Below are 17,997 nucleotides of genomic sequence, written 5' to 3'. Positions count from 1 at the left end.
GAAGCTGGGGCTTCCCTGGTGATCCAGTGGTTAAGACTCTTTGCTTCCACTGCAGGGGGCACGGGTTTGATCCTTGGTTGGGGCCTAAGATCTGGCATGCTGCACAGCAAGGCCAAAAATTAAATAAATAAAAATTTTCATAAAAATAAAAGGAAAAGCTAACTACCTAAAGGTACTAGATCATCTCCCAGCAGGACAGAGTTTATTTCCAGAGTGAAGTTTCTCAGAATTCCTTATAGAAGTTGCTGTTTTTCCAGTAGTCATGTATGGATGTGAGAGTTAGACTGTAAAGAAGGTTGAGCACTGAAGAATTGGTGCTTTCGAACTGTGGTGTTGGAGAAGACTCCTGAGAGTCCCTTGGACAGCAAGGAGATCAAACCAGTCAATCCTGAAGGAAATCAACCCTGAATATTCATCGGAAGGACTGATGCTGAAGCTGAAGCTCCAACACTTTGGCCACCTGTTACAAACAGCCCATTCATTGGAAAAGACCTTGATCTGGGAAAGATTGAAAGCAGGAGGAGAAGCAGGCAGCAGAGGATGAGAAGGTTAGATAGCATCACCGACTCAATGGACATGAATGTGAGAAAACTCCAGGAGATAGTGAAGGACAGGGGAGCCCGGTGTGCTGTAGTCCATGGGGTCATAAAGAGTAAGACACGACTTAGCGATTGAACAATAACAAAAGCCATGGACCAGGCTCTGGTACTTCTTGTTCATATTCTTACTTCATCTTCACGTGAGCCCTGAAAGGCAGGGGCTGATTCCGCTTTCAGGTGAGGGAAGTAAGAGAGATTGAATCACAGGCCTCGTGCCACACAAACAGGTCAGTAGGATGTTGGCCACTCTCCAGACCTGGATTTGACCACTGGCTTCTACGCCTCCTGTTGAACTGACCCTCTGTATCCATGGGTTCTGCATCCACAGATTGAACCAAAGATTTTGATTTTGATCCCCAGCTGGTGGAACCTGTGGGAAAAGCGGGCAGCTGTGTGCCGTCATTTTCTTTTCTTAAAAATTTTTCTTTATTCATTTATTTAGTTTTGGCTGCACTGGGTCTTCAGTGTTTCATGGGCTTTCTCTAGTTGTGGCAAGCAGGGGGTACTCTCCAGTTGTGGTGCACGGGCTTTTCATTGCACTGGCTTCTTTTATCTTTTTGGAGCATGGGCTGTGGGGGGCGGGGGGGCGGGGCAGTACAGGCTCAGTAGTTGTGGTACACAGGCTTAATCACCCCGGGGCATGTGGATTCTTCCCAGACCAGGGATTGAACCTGTGTCTCTTGCATTGGAAGGCAACTTCTTAACTAGTCGACCACCAGGGAAGTCCCTGTGCCATTGTCTTTAAGGGCCTGGAGCATCCTTGGATTTCAGTACCCTCAGGGATGCTGGAACCAATCCCCCACAGATATTAAGGGAGGACAGTCTTTCTACCATACGCAAACCTCAGTAGCTTTCCAGGACCTTCCAGATTAAGCCCAAATTCCTGGCATTCAGAGTCTCTCAGGCCTGCACCCTCCTTTTCAGTCTGAACTTCAGGATGTTGACCCAGAGGCCTCGGGCAGCCGAGTTGATCCACTCACCGTTCATTGAGTACACACCATGCTCCTTCACCTTTGACCTCGCTGTTATAACAATGCCTGTAACACCCTCCCCACCCTTGCTATTAGGCTTCCCTAGTAGCTCAGACGGTAAAGCATCCACCTGCAATGCAGGAGATCTGGGTCCAATCCCTGGGTTGGAAAGATTCCCCCCACCAGAGAAGGAAATGGCAACCCACTCCAGTATTCTTGCCTGGAGAATCCCCATGGACAAGAGGAGCCTGGTGGGCTACAGTCCATGGGGTCGCAAAGAGTCGGACAGGACTGAGCAACTAACACACACTCCTCTATCAAGTGATTCCTGTTTATCTTTTAAGGTCTGGTTGCATTTACAACCAGAAGCCTTACAAGAAGCCTTCCTTGATGCGGTCATTTTAAAACATGACCTCAAATTCTTTGACACTTCTCTCCTGTAGAGGTGGAACCTCATTCCTATCCCTTCGAGTGCAGGCTGGTCATGGACACTTGTTTCTGAAGAATAGGACAGGGACTTCCCTGTGGTTCATTGGTTAGGAATCCGCCTTTGAATGCAGGGGACACGGGTTCGATCCCTGGTCAGGAAACTAAGATCCAACCTGCCACGGGGCAACTAAGGCCACAGGCTGCAGCTTCGAGGCCTGTGTGCTCTGGAGCCTGTACACCACAGCTAGAGTGACGTTCAAGTGCTGCAACAAAAGATCCCACATGCTGCGAGGAAGTTCCTGCATGCTGCAACTGAGACCCAAAGCATCCAAATAAAAAAAATAAATATTAAAAAACCCATAAAGAATAAGGATAAACTAAGATAAAAATAAGGACTAGAATAAGGAATAGATGTAAAGGTACTATAGCTTCTTTTGTGCTTTCTCTCTTGGCTGCCTTGCTCTAGGTGGATTGGGGTGGGGGAGGGTCAGCCGCCACGTTGTAAGGACACTCAAGCAGCCAAAGGAGGTGGTCCGTGTGATGGGAACTGGGCCCTCCTGCTGACAGCTTTGTGACTAAACCATCTCAGAAGCAGATCCCCTGGCCACAATCAAGCCTTCAGCCTCTGCTGACATCCTGAATGCAGCTGCCTGAGAAACCTTCAGCCAGAGCTGCCCAATGAAGCAGTTGAATTCCTGACCCGTGGACATTGTTGTGAGTTGCTAAGTTTGGGGAGTAATTTGTTACGTAGCAGTAGTGAACTAAGATTCTTACCACCCAGCAAGGAGTGCTGCCTGTCTGCTCTGAACCACTGGTCACCTGCAGCATCACTAATTTTGTCTCATAATTTTTAAGATCTGTTGTTGTTGTGTGGTTGCAAAGTCACGTCCGACTCTTTTGAGACTCCATGAAGTGTAGACTGCCAGGCTCCTCTGTCCATGGGATTTCCCAGGCAAGAATACCGGAATGGGTTGCCATTTCCTCCTCTAGGGGATCTTCCTGACCCACAGATTGAACTGGAGTCTCCTGCATGGCAGACAGGTTCTTTACCACTGAGCCACCTGGGAAGGGGCCCTTCCCCAGTACTTCCAGTGACCAATGTTTAATCATGTGGGGTTAATTGATTAACTAGCACAAGAACATTGTGTAAGAACACACCTAAGGTTTTTTTGGTTGCCAGATTATATAGATACCAATGGGTAAGTTGGATGTGGGGGTGATTCAAGATAATTTCTTTATCTACAACACACAGGGTCATGATTAGACCTGGAAATTAATTGGCCTGAATTCAGGGGCTTTCTGTGGGCACAAAAGGCTGTAAAACTTGTGTTCCTGGGACTGCTATCTTATGAAAGTGCCGGTTGGGGCATACTGTAGCAGGAGTTGGGGAAGGGAAGAGAGGCATGTTAGAGCCTCTGATTACGTGTTGAAGTCTTTGCAGTTGATTAATTACAGAAATGATTTATAATTGTTATAGAAAAGTGAAAAAATACTGAAAAGCAAAAAATTATCCTTAACCTATAACTCAACTTGGCAAATATCCTTCAAAAGTGATGTGTACATCCACAGGAAGATATATATGTTGGGAAAAAAAAAGGATCAGGACTTCCCTGGGTGGTCCACTGGTTAACAATCCGCCTGCTAATACAGGGGACACGGGTTCAATCCTTGATCTGGGAAGATTCCACGTACCTCAGAGCAATTAAGCCCATGTGCCACAACTGCTGAGCCCACACTCTAGAGCCCATGAGCTGCAACTGCTGAGCCTGTGCACCCTAGAGCCTGTGCTCCTTAACCAGAGAATCAACTGCAGTGAGAAGCCCAAGCACACGGCTAGGGAATAGGCCCCACTCGCTGCAAGGAGAGAAAGCCTGCACTCAGCAATGAAGCCCCAGTATGGCCAAAAATAAATAAGTAAATAATAATTAAAAAGGGACCATATTGCTCTGATCCTTACTTTTCTCACTGAGCGATATGACATGAATCTTCATACCAGCATAACCAATACAGATCTCCTTTTAGAGTTATTTTATTGTACGGGCATACTTCCGTGTATTATTTATTTTTCCCTTATTGATATGTACTTCAACTAGTTCCACTTTTTTTAACCCATAAACAATGTTTCTACAAATATCCTTGTATACAATATTTTTGTGTAGTTGCCCAAATATTGCTTTAGTGTAAATTCCTTAAGGTAGGTTTATGGACCAAAATACCTGAACATTTTTCAGGCTTTGGACACATTGTACCAAATTGCCCTTCAGAAAGTACCAGGCACATGCTTATCTATAGTCCTTGCCAGCACTGAATTTTCTTTTTAATCGTGGCCAATCTGATAGGTGAAAGATGTTATCTTCTTATTATCTTAATTACTTTAATAACTAGGGAGGCTGGGCATGTTTCACTGGTCATTTTATATTTCTCCTTGAGCAAATTGAGTCCTTTGCATATTTTTGTTTCCTTTACAAAACTTATTTCTTTGAAACTGAACTATGCAAGTAATGTAGGTCTACATGCTTGTGAAGCATCCCATATATAAAGCAGAATTCCCTTCCCTACTCTCTCCCTCTTCTTGTTATAACAACTTTTTGGCAGTGTGAGGTATATTCTTCTGTATTATTTTCTATGCATTTATATACATACCTATAAATAATTTTAGGTTTTGTTTTTACTAAAATGGGGTCACAGTCTCTGTGATGTTCTGAATTGCACCCCCGCCCCCCTATATTCAATAGATCTTGGAGAGCATCTTATGTCAGCAATATGGAACTACTGCTTTCTTTTCGAAACATATTTCTTTTGGCTGCATCCGATCTTAGTTGCAGCATTCAGGACCTTTCGCTGTGGCAGGCAGGCTTCTCTCTAGTTGGGGCATGGGGTCTGTAATTGTGGTGTGTGGGCTTAGTTGCCCCGAAGCATGCGGGATCTTAGTTCCCCAACCAGGAATCGAACCTGAGTCCCCTGCATTGGAAAGCGAATTCTTAAGCACGGGACCACCAGGGAAGTCCTCAGATTTCTTTCCGAATAATTGAGCAGTTTTATTTAAAGTGTACAGTTTAATGTTTTTAGTTTATTTACAGAATTGTGTAACCATTACCACAATCAATTTTAGAACATTTTTCATCAGCTCCAATAAAAACCTTATATCCTGTAGCTTCCAAATCCTCCATTTCTCTGAGCCCTAAGCAACCACAAATTTACATTCTGTCTCTATAGATTTGCCTATTCTGGGCATTTTATATTAATGGAATCACATAATATGCAGCCTTTTATGTCTGTGTCCATTCACTTAGCACAGTGTTTTCAAGGTTTATCCATGTTGTAGCATGTGCCAGTACTTCATTCTTTTTTTCAATGGTTGAATACTATTCTAGTGTCTGGATATCCTATAATCTGTTTATTCAGAAGTTGATGGGCATCTGGGTTGTTTCCACTTTGGGGGGTATTACGAATACTGCCGCTGTGAACATTCGTGTACAAGTTCTTTAGTGGACGTGTGTTTTCACTTGTCTTGGGGGTATATACCTGGGAGTGGAATTACTGAAATGGTAGTTCTTTTTATGTTGCTGGGTTCAGTTTGCTGGAATTTTGTTGAGAATTTTTGCATTTATTTTCATAAGCTGTATTGGCCTGTAGTTTTCTTTTCTTGTGATGTTAATTTTGGTGTCAGCGTAGTACTAGCCTCATGAAATAAGTTGGAAAGTGTTCCCTCTTCTATTCCTGGAAGAGTTTGGGAGGAATTAGTATTACTTCTTCTTTAAGGGGTAAAATTTACAACTAAAGGCCATCTGGACCCAGGCTTTTCTTTGTGGGTAGTTTTTTGATTACTAGTCCAACCTCTATTATTTATTATAGGTCTTTTTAGATCTTCTGTTTCTTCCTGAGTCAGTTTTGGTAGTCTGTGATGGCTGGGAATTGTCCATTTCATCTGTGTATGTATTAGTCGCTTAGTTATGTCCCACCCTTTGTGACCCCATGGACTGTAGCCCAGCAGGCTCCTCTGTCCATGAATTCTCCAGGCAAGAATACTGAAATGGGTTGCCATTCCCTTCTCCAGAGGATCTTCTCAACCCAGGGATTGAACCTGGGTCCCCCGTATTGCAGGCAGATTCTTTACTGTCTGAGCCACCATGGAAGTCCCCATTTCATCTAAGTTATCTAAATTATTGACACATGGCTTCCCATAGTATTTGTATTTTATTCTGTGTAGCTTATTCTGATCAGTTTCCTGTAGATCGATATTTAATTTGTTTCCACAATGACCATTTTATTGTGTCTATCTTTGTGTTCATGTGTCAATGTGTTTATAGTATATGTTCTAGAAGAGGAATTGTTGGGTCAGAGGTTTGTGTATTTAAAAATGTTGATTGTTTCTATCTTCTTATCCTCTTTCTTCTCATCTTTCTATCCTTACTAATTTGTATAAGTTCTTTTTTTAAAACATTATCTGTTTATTTGGCTGTGTCAGGTCTTAGGTGTGTCATGCAGGCCTTCTGTTGAGGCTTGAGGGCTTCTTTCTAGCTGTGGTGTGCAGGCTCAGTAATTGTGCTGCACAGGCTTAGTTGCTTTGCAGCACGTGGGATCTTAGTTCACCAGCCAGGGATCCAACATGCCTCGCCTGCACTGGGAGGCGGATTCTTAACCCTTTGACCACCAGGGAAGTCCCTCTGTAAGTTCTTTATTATTCTTGGTATCCTGGAGATTGGAGTTGGTTAGAATCCACAGAGCAAATGGGAAGGATAGATTTGAGAGCTGGATGTTTGATGGCTGCTTCTGGTCACAGGTGCTTGATGTGGGTGCCCGAAGCTTGTCCTCAACCCTGAACGTTCACACGTGGGGTTTCCAGACCCTGGAACCTGAACTTCGCAGAAGTTGGAAACTCTTTGCCTCTGATGGGCCAGTTTTAGCTTGGGAGAGATCACTTGGAGTCTGAAGCAGGGCCTGGTTTCTGCCCGTGACTCCATAAGGGTCCTTCCATGGTGGTTCTCTTCTGAGAATGTGGAGGCTGACGGGGACATCAGGCAGTTCTGGCCTGTGGGTGCCTGCAGAGGAAGGCAGGATGGATGCCTTACCTCTACGTGGAGAAGCGACAAGGACATGTTTCCTTTTCACTGCTTTCTTTTGTTCCCTATTCATCTGGGGACAGTCCATTCTGTGTGCTGAGTAACTCAGGGCTTGCCAATGCCCAGAAGAAAGTAGGGCTCTTTTCACAGAATGGGAAGTGGGGACACTTCTGGTGGAACCTCTGCCTGTGTTTTGTTAGGGTACAGCTTTCAGCCCCTCACCCTTCCATTCCACCTTCTTTTTCTCTTTTTGGTCTTATCTGGAGTTTACAAAGTTGGCACCAAAGTAGGTTAAAATTTTTACATAGTTTATGATTTTAAAAATAACCCATCCAGGCTCCTGGAGGCTGCAGTTTTCAGGCTTTGCTCTCAAGTTCTCGGGTTCCCGAAATGTCCCTTGGGGACAGCGGACAGGGACAGGCAGAGGTGACCCGCCAGGGCTCAAGCTTCCACAGCTGTTTTGGCCAGGGCAGCATGCTTTAACTGGTTTTGTATGCTGGAATTCTAAGTGAGACTTTTGTGAGGAGACAGAAGGGGCTGTGTGTTGCCACAAAACTTGGAAGTCTATTTGTGTGGGACATCTTGGCCCCACTGTTGGGTTGAAAGCATCCCAAACACGAATGCTGCCGGAGGGTGAATCTCCAGGCGCTGGGGAAACCTCGGCTTTTCCCAGGGGCCCCTCCCTCTTGACAGAGACTGAGTAACTGTTCTCTCCAGGGCCATGTGCCAGCCTGGGTGCGCTTTGTTCCCCGTCTTGTCCTATGGGGTGTTCTGGCCCTTTCAGCCCTGCAAAGGCGAAATCAAATTATCTTCTCTCTTGATCCAAATGAATTTCATCCCTGGGGAAGCCGGGGTTGAGCTTCCAGACAGTCAGCAGGGAGACTTTTTCTCTCTACCTCCTGGCTGATGCCCTGTCTTTGTCTCTCTGCCCTGTTTGTGTCTTTCAGTCAGCGGAGTTCTTCGAGATGCTGGAGAAAATGCAGGTAAGCATCCTCGATGTGGGGGTGGGGTGGGGTGGGGCAAGGCCCGGGTGGGAGCGCCACAGTGACCTCAGGACACAACACCAGGAGAAACCCACGGGCAAAACTCAGGTCCTTGGAGGGAGGGCAGAGAAGAGAGCACTCACAGTTCTGAGGGCCTAGGCCATTTCCACGTGAACAGCACTCAGGATTCTGGAATGGTTCCTGCCTGAAGGATGGAGAGAAGATAAACAGAACCTGCCAGCAGGGCAGACAGATGTGGGGAGGGTTTGAGAGGGTCCGTCATTCCTGGAATGGGTCAGAAAGAAAGCCCCTTCTTAGAGGAGTCATCTCATGTCTGGGAGGCAGAGCAGCCAAGTAGGAGACAGACCTGAGTTCAAATCCTGCTTCTAACACTCGCTAGCACTAGTTCCTACCCTTTTCTGAGCCTCTGGTTCCTGTTTTCTGTCTACTCACAGCACTGTTCTCGTTTCACTCTGATGCCAAACGCGTGGCCGTTTTCCCACACTAAACAATTCAGCAACACCAGCTGGGTGCCCTACAATTTCACCCAGTTCTGACACAGTCTCCCCGGAGATCTCACAGGTGAAGGACTCAGTCCCACAAGACCACCCTCCTCTGACTTCAACCCCAATTCCAAATCCAGATTATCACTCATGTTTTGACTCACTGGCTATAAATCAGAGGTTCCCATGATCGCTCCTTGGTTCCATTAATTCACTAGAGCGACTCACAGAACTCAGGAAACCCACTGACTTACTAGGTTAACAGCTTATTATAAAAAGAGATAACTCAGGAACAGCCAGATGGAAGGATGGCCGCGGGCAAGGTATGTGGGAAGGGATGCAAGCTCCCATGCCTTCTTCGGGAACAGTGTGTGTTCACCAGCTAGGAAATCCCCCAAGCCCTGTCCTTGTGGGTTTTTGTGGAGGCTTCTTTACACAGGATGATTGATTAAATCATTGGCCATTGGTGATTGATTGACTCTCCAGCCTCTCCTCTGTCTCTGGAGGTTGAGGGTGGGGCTGAAAGTTCCAATCCTCTAATTAGGGTTGGTTCCCCTAGCAACAAGCTCCCATCCTTAGGGGCTTCCCAGAAGTTACCTCATTAACATAAGCTTATGAATAACAGGACACCCCTTTCACCTTTCTGGCTCTGGAGCTGTTTCAGGAATGAAGGACAAAGGTTCAAATGCTGTAAAAAGAGATGCTCCATTGCTCTTAGCACCTAGGAAATGCCAAGGGTTTTAGGTTTTTCCTATGTTTATAGTTGGCTTTCTACAATCAGAAGAGCTTTCCCTTTTTTTCAGTTCATTTGTTCATTTGTCCATCTATCCATCCATCCATTCATCCATTCACTCATTAGTATGGACTCATGGATTCTGATTATACTATAGTTTATAGTCTATATAATAAAATATTTTAATGCTCAAGTTGTCTTAGATTTGGCCAGTGGGAGCCCCTGGGACCTGGCTGCTATACCAAATATATATTAATATTTCTCATAAATCACGATAGCACAGCTCTACAAATGAGAATGCAAATACCCACTTACATGGTTGTCCAGATGAAATGAGAAATAACAGTTACAGATGGGAAGAAGATGCTGATGATAGCCTACACATTTCAGGCACTTTCTCTGGGCTCAGAGATTGATAGGTGTCACCTCATTTCTTCCCGAGAAGTCCCACAGGAAGTAGGTATATTGTTATCCCCATTTCACAGATGAGAAAACCAAGGCACAGAGCTATTAAGTAAAGCACTCAAGGGCTGGAAAGTTATTATTGTTAGCTTTGGAGCCAGAAGGCTTAGCCACTATGTTATGGTGGCTAAGTAGACGCTCCAGGCTCCAGGAAGGAAGATTCTGTAGTGATGGTTTGGAAGCTCTAGGAGGGAGGCAAATGAAGTGCCCACAGTCAGCCTGAGATGCAGGTGGAGCTGCTGAGAGGGTGACTGCCACCAGCAATCAAGCATGGTCCTCATGGAAAAGCCAAGTCGCCGCCCTAAGGGTGGGGAGAGGTAGGGATGGTTTAAGGGAAAACTATTATTAGTGGTTGTGTTATTATCACAAGCAAGTTATTAAAAAATCCCCTTCTGTGCCCAGCAGTGTGTGGAATACAAGCTAATTTATATGTATTTAGGGAACCTACAGTCAAGTTCGGAAACAGGGAGGGCCTTGGCCTTGACAGTGAGTCGTGGGATGCAACATATAATTAAGTAAAGCTGGGATTTCTACCTCAATCCCTGGAGTCCCGCTCTGCACTCTGCCAAGCTGGTGGGGAATTTGCAGCTTGCCCTGCCTTCTCTCTGGTTGCTCCTGCAATCCACTCACCCCTATCTCTTTACCCACTTCCCTCCCCCTAGCCCTGCCTTCCCCACAAAGGGCTTCTCTGAGCACAGAATCCAGCCCCACTCAACTGACCTCATCATTCTCTTGTTTCAAGGCTGCTGAGTTGTCTTCTCAGCTAGATTGGGAGCCTGTCAAGGGCAGGGGGTCTGTTTTATTTTTTTCTGGCCATATTACGAGGCTTGCAGGATCTTAGTTCTCTGACCAGAGATGCAACCACACCCTCTGCAGTGAAGCTTCAGAGTCTTAACCACAGGACCACCAGAGAATTCCCAAGGGTCTGGTTTTTATGCTTCCTTTCTGTCTCCACGGCAGGTGGCTGACCCCTGTGGGTGGGTGGTCAATTTCATCTCAGTTGAGACTACCTGGGGCTGAGACCAGACTTCCCAATGCTTGGGCCTCTGCCAAGTGCCCACTGGGCCCCAGCCTCCGAGGGGCCACAGCTTCCAGCTCTTCAGTGTGTCTGAAAGTCATGTGGGGAAGTGGCTGGTGTGAAGTGTGGCCGGAGTCTGTCCTTGAGTGTGGGCACTCTCTTTCATGCTGCGGGCGTGGAGACAGAGCCTTGAGTATTGTAGCATCCAGGGTTCTCTGAGAGTTGTGAAGAGCTGAGACTAAGATCCAGGACTCCTGACCTCCTTGACCGAGAGTCAAAGGATTTGAAGAAGAGCACAATCCTTTGAAGCAACAGAAGTGAACAACCTTTGGATCCCTTCGGTCCTGGGTTCAAGTTCTATCTGATACTCTCTAGCTGAACATCCTTGGTGAAGTCATTCTACCTCTCTGAACCTCAGTGTCCACATGGCCAGGGATGAGGGAGGGGGCCATAATCATGAAACCTATAGCAGGGAGATCAAACCAGTCAATCCTAAAGAAAATCAACCCTGAATATTCATTGGAAGGACTCATGCGGACGCTGAAGTTCCAATACTTTCGCCACCTGATGTGACGAGCCAACTCATTGGAAAAGACCCTGATGCTGGGAAAGATTGAAGGCAGGAGGAGAAGGGGGCGACAGAAGATGAGATGGTTGGATGGCATCATTAACTCAATGGACATGAGTTTGAGCAAGCCCTGGGAGATAGTGAAGGACAGGGGAGCCTCGTGTGCTGCAGTCCATGGGGTCGCAAGGAGTCGGATACGACTTAGTGACCTAACAACAATAGCAAAGGCTGACACATGGAGAGGCCCCAGTGCTGGGCGGCGGCTCTGTCGGGGGGAGGGCACTGGAGGAGGTTTGCTCACCTGCCCAGGGCTGTTTCCAGGCAGGGATGACTAATGAAGGACAAACAGACCAACTCCTGACATCACCCCTCTCTTCACCCTCCCAGTTTGCTTCCCTGGTCGGGGACTGCTGTCCATTCAGGTGGTTTTCGCCCCATGTGGGGAAAGGAAGGCCTGTTGAGTGGGAGGGGCCCTCCCCACGCCCTCCTGGACGACGCTGCAGGTGACTCAGTCCCACCAAGTCCGGAGAAGCCCGAGTCTAAATCCACCCAGTGAGTGAGCAGGAGTCCTGGGCTCTGAGGGCTGTGGGACAGGCCTCTGCACTGTAGACACACAGCCCGGCTTCACCTCCAGGTGCTGACAGCCACTAGCTCCAGGAACCTCCTCCCAGGGCCCCTGCTTCCATGTTGGTAAATAGGTGCTGAGGGTTTTCAGAGGAGAGTGAAGGAGGGAGCACTGTGCAAGGTCACGTTCCTGCTCTGTATTATTATGATCAGGCAGGGGCTGCTGCAGGACACTCTTCTCTCCAGAGGGACCTTCATGTCCCAGCATCTCACACCCTTGTCGGAATTTATTCAAACAGTTTTGGGAACACCATGTACCCCACCCCCTCAAAACCCACTTAAGTCAGAACGTGGCACTGCTGGACTGGGCCCTGCTCCCCAGAAGAGCATCTTCCAGACACCTGCAGATGGTGTCCTTTAATCCAGGCCCAGTGAAGGTGCCCGACCGTTGCAATGACACCTCTGTGAGATGGATGGGTGGATGTTAGAATCCTCATTTCGCTACTGACGCTGTGGAAGCTGCACGAGGCTCAGCTTCATCAAGGGTCACTGGCAGTAAGACAACAGCAGAGTGAGGACCAGGCCACCCGCCTGTCAGCCGTGGGGCCTCCCACCAGGGAGGGGTGGAGCTGGTGTGGCATGAAGTCTAGCCTGTGGGTGCCGACACCCCAAGATGCAGGTTCCCATCCCTCACCCCTCACCTGTTGGCTTTGAGAGAGCCTGGTGGAGATGTTTAAGCGCTGGAACAGGTATTGCCTGGTGGTACAGTGGATAAGAAGCCACCTTGCAATGTAGGGGACATGGGTTTGATCCCTGGTCTGGGAAGATCCCATGTGCCATGGGGCAACTAAGCCCGTGTAACCAACCCCTTCTTGCTGCAACTAGGGATAAAGCCTGTGCAAAGCAACGAAGACCCAGCGCAGCCAAAAAAAAAAAAAAAAGCACCAGCATGGAAAAGCTGCTTACCTATAGCTTTTACCATATTCTGACCACTCTCCAAGGGCTCAACACATTCTCAACATTGAATCTTCACTACCAGAGTAGGTGCCATTTTCATTCCCATTTTACAGATGGGAACACTGAGCTACACAGAGGTTTTATGACTTGCCCAAGGTCATCAGGTCGTAAGTGGCAGTGCTGGGATTTGAACCCCCCACGATCTGGCTTGGCACTCCTGTGATCTGGCTTGAGCCCATGCTGTTAACCTGCTGCCTTGCCCGAGGCTTCTGTGAGGCCTGAGTGTGTAAGGGCCGCGCCAGCTGCCGCTGCTGCTGTCACTACCTGCCAGCTAAGGCAGCTGCTCCTGATAAACTCCTCTGTTTGGCTTGTCTTCTGTGACCTTTGCTTTTCCATGGATCCTCTTTTCCTTGTTTCTGCAGGGGATCAAGCTTGAAGAGCAGAAGCCGGGACCCCAGAAGAACAAGGTGGGCTGGGCGGGTGACAGAGACAGGAGACACAGCGGGCTTGCTGGGTTCTGCTATCTTACGCTGTCTATCTCAGATTTTCACCATGAGCCACTTAAGTGACCACACCATGTTGACTGGGGCATAGTGGGCAGCAAGGGGGGCCCTGGCTTGATGCCTTTGGGACAGCTTCTGGGTGAACTGGGGTGGAGACAAGGCTTGAGGCTCAGCCTGGCTTCTCTGCACCCACTCCTGTGAATGGACCACACGCCGTGTGTAGAGGTGTTGGGCTCTGTGCTCCAGGTTCCAGAGGCATCAACTCTCAGCTTCAACTTACATTGCCCAGGCCCACGGGTGCAGCTCATCACTTGGAGGTCAGCCCTCTTACCTGGAGGGGGCTGGATGGGATCAGAGGTTACCTTCCTGTCACAGCCTCCTAGGGTGAGCAACTGGGTCACCAGAAGTGTGGGCCTCAGCGCTTTGCATACTGCATCTTCAGCTGGCAGGGTTTGCACTCAGGTTCTGTCACTCTGGGGAAGAACTCAAGCCAGGTTCCAGAGCTGCCTCTAGGCTGTTTTTCTGTCCGGTGTTCTGCCCGTTGATCCTCCCAAGGCCCTGCTGCAGTCTGCCAGGCCCCCAGCCCACTACCTCCCCCATCTGGGAGAGGGGAATGGAAACAGTGGTCAAACCTGATGGGTGTTGCGGGGATGGATGGTGACATTGTCTGGTTTGTCTTGCAGGATGACTACATTCCGTACCCCAGCATCGACGAGGTAGGAGCCCCCTGGCTGCCTTCAGCTCTGGGTCCTGTTTCTGGGGTGCAGCTGGGGGAGCTGATGGTGATGATGTTGATGGTCCCTGCCCGGCCCCACGTGGGAGAGAACGCTGGCCCTGGAACTTGAGGGCCTGAGGTCTCTTCCCATTATCCCCTTTGTGACCTCAGCTTTTCCATGTGTAAATTGGAGGTATCTGCCAAAGCTCTGCACCTCTGGTGCTCCAGGGTCGGTGAAACTGGAGATGTTGCAGGGCTTAGAGGAGGGGTTCATGTTACTGCTTTTGGCCTCAAAGATGGGATCCCCTCCTTGGAGCGGTTGGAAGGTTGAGGCACCCCACCGGCACCCCTCCCCTCCTCTGTAGACCCGGGACAGGCTGCAGTGCCAGACTCTCCCTCTGCCTCCAGGTTGTGGAGAAGGGAGGCCCATACCCCCTGATCGTCCTGCCCCAGTTTGGGGGCTACTGGATTGAGGACCCCGAGAACGTGAGCACACCGACCTCCCTGGGCAGCAGCATCTGTGAGGATGAGGAGGAGGACAGCCTCAGTCCCAGCACGTTTGGCTACAAGCTCGAGTGCAAGGGTGAAGCCAGGGCCTATCGCAGGCACTTCCTGGGGAAGGTAAGGCCCGGGGACCCAGGGCAGGGAAATAAATAGCTGCTGGAGGTGGGCGCAGGAGCCTGGCGTTCCTCTCCAGGCCCCCTTTCTCTCTGTCTCTCCTCTTCCCAATCCTGCCCCTGTCCTCGCTGCCTGCCAGTGTCTTGACTGGTTCTGCCCCTGGGCGGGGGTGGGGGGTAAGGGTGGGGCAGACGGAGCGTTTGCAGAGCCAGGAAGGCTCGTGCATGATGGGTCCAGGTTGGGAACACCCCCGACACATATTTTAGAAGGTGATGGAATGGGTAGTGTTTGGAGGTAAAGGAGAGTGGAAGGAAAAAAAAATGTTCTCACACTTAGGAAGTCTGTTTCTATCAAAATAGTACAAGTCTCTTGTGTCCTCATTCTAGCAGGTCCCCCTTGGTACTTGTACCAGATGATGTGCTGTGAGCCTCTGATGGCTTAAAAGTGACGACTTTACATTTCCTTTAATATATTCTGCCCACCAGACTTGCCAGGTTCCGGAAGTCCCGAGGGCAGATTCCCGAAATCTCCAGCCTAAGGCAGCTTTGCAGTCTTAGGAGTTATGTTGTCAGCACCTCCTGGGGAATGTGTTAAAATGAAGATTCCAGGCTCCACACTGAGATAACTGGTCCTAACTAGATGGGCTCCCTGAGCCAGGGAGAGACCCACTGTCTAGAGCACCAACTGGCTCCACCCTCCCAGCTTTATTCCTGCAAATAGTCTGAACTGGGGAGGATTGCCCCTGGGAGCGAGGCAGCAGACTAGGTATCTTGTGGTGAAGAACTTGTGCTTTGGTCAAGACAGATGTGGAACCCTGGATCTTTCACTTATTAGTGGTGTGACCTTGGATGGTTAACGACTCTGAACGTGGTTTACCCAGCTGTGAAATGGGCACAATGATGTTTTCTTCTGCATAAAGTTAAGAGTCAGGATTAAGGGAGTGAAGGGATATTGGGCTTTTAGCCCAGTGCCTGGCAGGTCCTGGGACTCCGGGCAGTTGGAACCCGTTACTGTGGCCCTTCTCCTCCTTCCCCTCAGCAGAACCACAAGATTCCCTTTTTCTCTTCCTTGTTGCTCTGGGGCTTCTGACTCCTGGTGAAGCAGGTGATTTGGGGGAACATGTCTGGAGGGTCCTCCCCATCCCCGCTAACGTCTGATTTCTGTCTCTAGGATCATCTAAACTTCTACTGTACCGGCAGCAGCCTGGGAAACTTGCTCCTGTCCGTAAAGTGTGAGGAGGCTGAGGGTGTTGAGTACCTTCGGATCATTCTCAGGTGGGGCTTTGGCTCTGTTGGAGGCCACGCCTCTAGTGGCCGGTACCCAGAAATACCGGTCTGACCGGTCTGGTCTAGGTGTGCTGGGGAAATAAACCTGGCTGGAGTCTTGGGGCTCTGTGTGAGTTGCCAGGCGGGGAGACCAGGTGTCTGTGCCAGCTGGCTGACTGCAGGAGTCAGTGTGGTGTCTGGTCTCAAGGTCACCTAGACCGTACCCCCACCTGCTTCTCTTGTGGGGACTGGGACTCAGAGAAAGATGGTTCATCCTGCTGAGATGCAGCTCCAGACTGTCCTGGGAGAAGGTTTACCAGAACACTGCCTCCAGTGTGCATCCGGCCACGGAAAATAGGTCCCAAAGCATCTCTGTGTACCCTGGGTTCCCCAAAAAGGAATGGTGGTAACAACCGGAGCACTGATTCACAGGCCGGGGACCTCTCTCCAGATTATGACCTTCTCAAGGGCAGGAACTGGAATTGGTTTCTGTTGGGCTTATGTGTTTTTTAAGAACATCTTTTGCAATGATGACAGTGGGATGGGCCATGTTCTCTGCAGGCCTAGTGGTGAGAAACACAGAGGATTTTAATGCATGGCACAGTATGATTTTATTGATTTGCACAGGATGCTGTGGGAACACAGAGAGTCAATCTTAAATACCTCTGTCCCCATTGGGCTGGTGGAGAAGCAGGGAAAATCAGCAATGGTGCTTAGCAGTATGCTGGGAACCTGTCAAGCTCCCATATTTGTGAATCTAATTGGAAGTCCTTGATGGTATTTGGAAAAGAGCAATAGCATTTTTTCTCTGCCCAAGTTTTGAGATAAAAATGGGATGGAGAGTGACAACTAGCCTCGCAACGGGAAGGATAGGAGGAGGGGGGAGCTGGTACAAGGAAGTTGTCAGCACTCATCCAATTTTGATTTGCTCTTTCTTAAGAAAGGAACCAATTTTCTTTGGTGAGGTTCACCTGGCTAGAAATGATGTTTGCAAGGCAAGGAAGAGTCTATTAAATCGCTAGCACTAATATTCTGAGAGAGTAATACCTGGATCCCCATGTCCTAATAGGATTTCAAGTTGGTGAACCTCTGTGAAGAAAATTACTTCCTTTCCTAATAAAAGTCAGACCCAGATGGGGTAGCATTTCTGAGTAAGAAGATAATTGAACACAAGGATCTAACCCTCTTTTTCTAATACCATATCCTATCTGAAATGCCACACCTGGACTTAAAGAGAGAGAAAGATGCTTGGCACGCAGCATATTTTGATGATTTTTATATTCTTTGGTAATCTATGGGGTGATATTAAGAACTGACCTCAGTGCCTCTTCCTTAGAAAGCAGTGTAATGAGGGAGCAGATGAAATGGAAATTGCTCAGTCGTGTCTGACTCTGCCATCTCAGGGACTATACTGTCCATGGAACTCTCCAGGCCAGAATACTGGGATCTTCCCAACCCAGGGATCTAACTCAGGTTTGCCGCATGTTGGAGATAATTCTGTGCTGTTTAGAAGTAAGGGTGAGCCCTGGAACATTCAGGGGTCTTTCCACATGGAACCACTTTTGTTGTTTTGGGTCAGTAGCATTTGACATCAATGCCTAGGGGAGAGACTTCCCTGGTTGGTCCAGTGGCTAAGACTCCACCCTCCAGTGCAGGGGGCCCGGGTTTGATCCCTGGTCAGGGAACTAGATCCCACATGTTGCAATGAAGATTCCGCATGCTGTAACTAAAAAAATCTCGCATACGACAAGGCGGATCGAAGATCCCTCGTGCTACCTAAGACCAGGCACAGCCAAATAAATAAATACTAAAAAGAAATGCATAGGATTCTTTTTTAAAAAAAATGCCCTGGGGAGTTAAGCTCAAATGTGGCTTTCCCAGTAGAAATCCAGTGAGCAGGGTGGCAGAGAGAAGCCATTCACCAGCTAGGAAGTTGGGTAACCACATGGTATACTGAAAGCCAGATGTAAAAAAAATTGGCCCCATGGCCTAGTAACTTCACCAGGCACAAAGAAGAAATTATGCAGAGATGAAATTCCCCTGCTG

At 48.4% G+C, this 17,997-nt stretch overlaps 1 protein-coding gene across 9 annotated transcripts in view; it reads left to right on the top strand.

Moving 5' to 3' along the window:
• RAP1GAP2 (RAP1 GTPase activating protein 2) overlaps positions 1-17,997 on the top strand; it is a 219,175-nt gene that overhangs the window by 147,674 nt on the left and 53,504 nt on the right. For 7 of the 9 annotated variants that reach the window (XM_045164911.1, XM_045164909.1, XM_045164906.1 and 4 more), the window contains 5 exons: positions 8,010-8,045; positions 13,273-13,317; positions 14,037-14,069; positions 14,477-14,689; positions 15,857-15,960. In XM_045164911.1, the coding sequence (XP_045020846.1) occupies positions 8,010-8,045; positions 13,273-13,317; positions 14,037-14,069; positions 14,477-14,689; positions 15,857-15,960 (431 nt within the window). The remainder of the gene's footprint in view (positions 1-8,009; positions 8,046-13,272; positions 13,318-14,036; positions 14,070-14,476; positions 14,690-15,856; positions 15,961-17,997) is intronic. The other 2 variants (XM_045164905.1, XM_045164908.1) reach the window with 1 other exon arrangement.

The sequence above is a fragment of the Bubalus bubalis genome, chromosome 3 (genome assembly GCF_019923935.1).
Source record: "Bubalus bubalis isolate 160015118507 breed Murrah chromosome 3, NDDB_SH_1, whole genome shotgun sequence".
In the NCBI taxonomy this organism is placed as follows: domain Eukaryota; kingdom Metazoa; phylum Chordata; class Mammalia; order Artiodactyla; family Bovidae; genus Bubalus; species Bubalus bubalis.
This window is presented reverse-complemented; position numbering and strand designations above follow the sequence as displayed.